At 34.4% G+C, this 1,081-nt stretch overlaps 1 protein-coding gene across 1 annotated transcript; it reads right to left on the reverse strand.

Moving 5' to 3' along the window:
* Nucleotides 1-207: 207 nt before the first annotated feature.
* On the reverse strand, nucleotides 208-600 carry LOC131183112 (cytochrome P450 71B4-like). Its single transcript, XM_058153052.1, has one exon. It carries the CDS (start codon nucleotides 598-600, stop codon nucleotides 208-210), a length of 393 nt encoding a protein of 130 aa, XP_058009035.1.
* Between the last annotated feature and the right edge of the window lie 481 nt (nucleotides 601-1,081).

The following is a 1,081-nucleotide window of genomic DNA, read 5'->3' on the forward strand; positions in this document are numbered from 1 at the left end:
TTCTCTAGTTGTTGCTATGTGTCCTAGTCTTAAGGAATAAAGATAATGTGTGAGTTGTTTCAGTAGTAGAGGTAGTGCCTAAAATGTTGGCATTCAATTATATTTTTTATGTATTTAAGTATGATCTAGAGATTAATAAATGTGATAGTATTCAGCTCAATATTTTCTGGTGCCTATAATCTGTTTATTAAAAGTTCACTCTATTTTTTACCTCTCTGTTTTTGTTATCACAGAGAGAAGCTTGTGAGAAACATATTCCCTTTGTTTTATCATTCTAGTACCATTCGAGACAAGTCTACTGCAAGTGCAAAGATCATGGGTTTTCAAGACCTCCTTAGCTGCCTCTGCAGAGGAGACGACAACTGAAGGTACAAAACCAAGTTTTATAAACATCACAGGGCCATGTTTCTTGGAGAGTTGGCATAGAGACTGATGAGGTAATGCCCTAAGTTGATGCAAGTTGCCTATGATTGGAAGCCCTGGAGGGCCTGGTGGAAGGTGCTTGCTCTGTCTCTTATCCTGAAATTTTCTCTTCAGGATAAAGAATAATGGGAAGAGCACAAGAAGAAGTGACCACATATCGACGGAAGGAAAAGCCATCGGGGTTTGCAAGTGTCGGCCAGTGGTGCTTGTAGCCAAGAGGCAATGGGCAAGCAGATGCCTAAATTTAAATATAGGTGCCTTCTCCCTTTACAGCTCCCTAAACTCAAAGGCATTGCCTCCAGTAGATGATATCCGTTGAATGCAATACTAATAAATCTTGGACGTTGATGTTAGAAAACGACAAATTTTTGGCGGTAAATTATACAATTCAATGGGAGAGAGGGAAAATTTTTACTTAAACTGATATCGTAAATTTAAGATATAAAATACGTTTATTCATATATTTATAATTAAATTATACTATTTTAAATTTATAATAAATCGAATTTGAGTAAGAAAAATTCAGGAGGAGGAGAGGAGCATATATTCTTTTATTCATATTATGAAAAGATTTATATTTTTGTAAATATAAACAACACTATTTTTTATATTATAAAAATTTCGGTTATTTCAGTTTGGTTCTATTTTGAAGAAAAAA

Source organism: Hevea brasiliensis, chromosome 1, assembly GCF_030052815.1.
Source record: "Hevea brasiliensis isolate MT/VB/25A 57/8 chromosome 1, ASM3005281v1, whole genome shotgun sequence".
NCBI lineage: Eukaryota > Viridiplantae > Streptophyta > Magnoliopsida > Malpighiales > Euphorbiaceae > Hevea > Hevea brasiliensis.

Excerpts from the sequence above, each read along its gene's own strand:
- LOC131183112 (XM_058153052.1), bottom strand. The coding sequence starts at position 600 with ATGGCTTTTCCTTCCGTCGATATGTGGTCACTTCTTCTTGTGCTCTTC.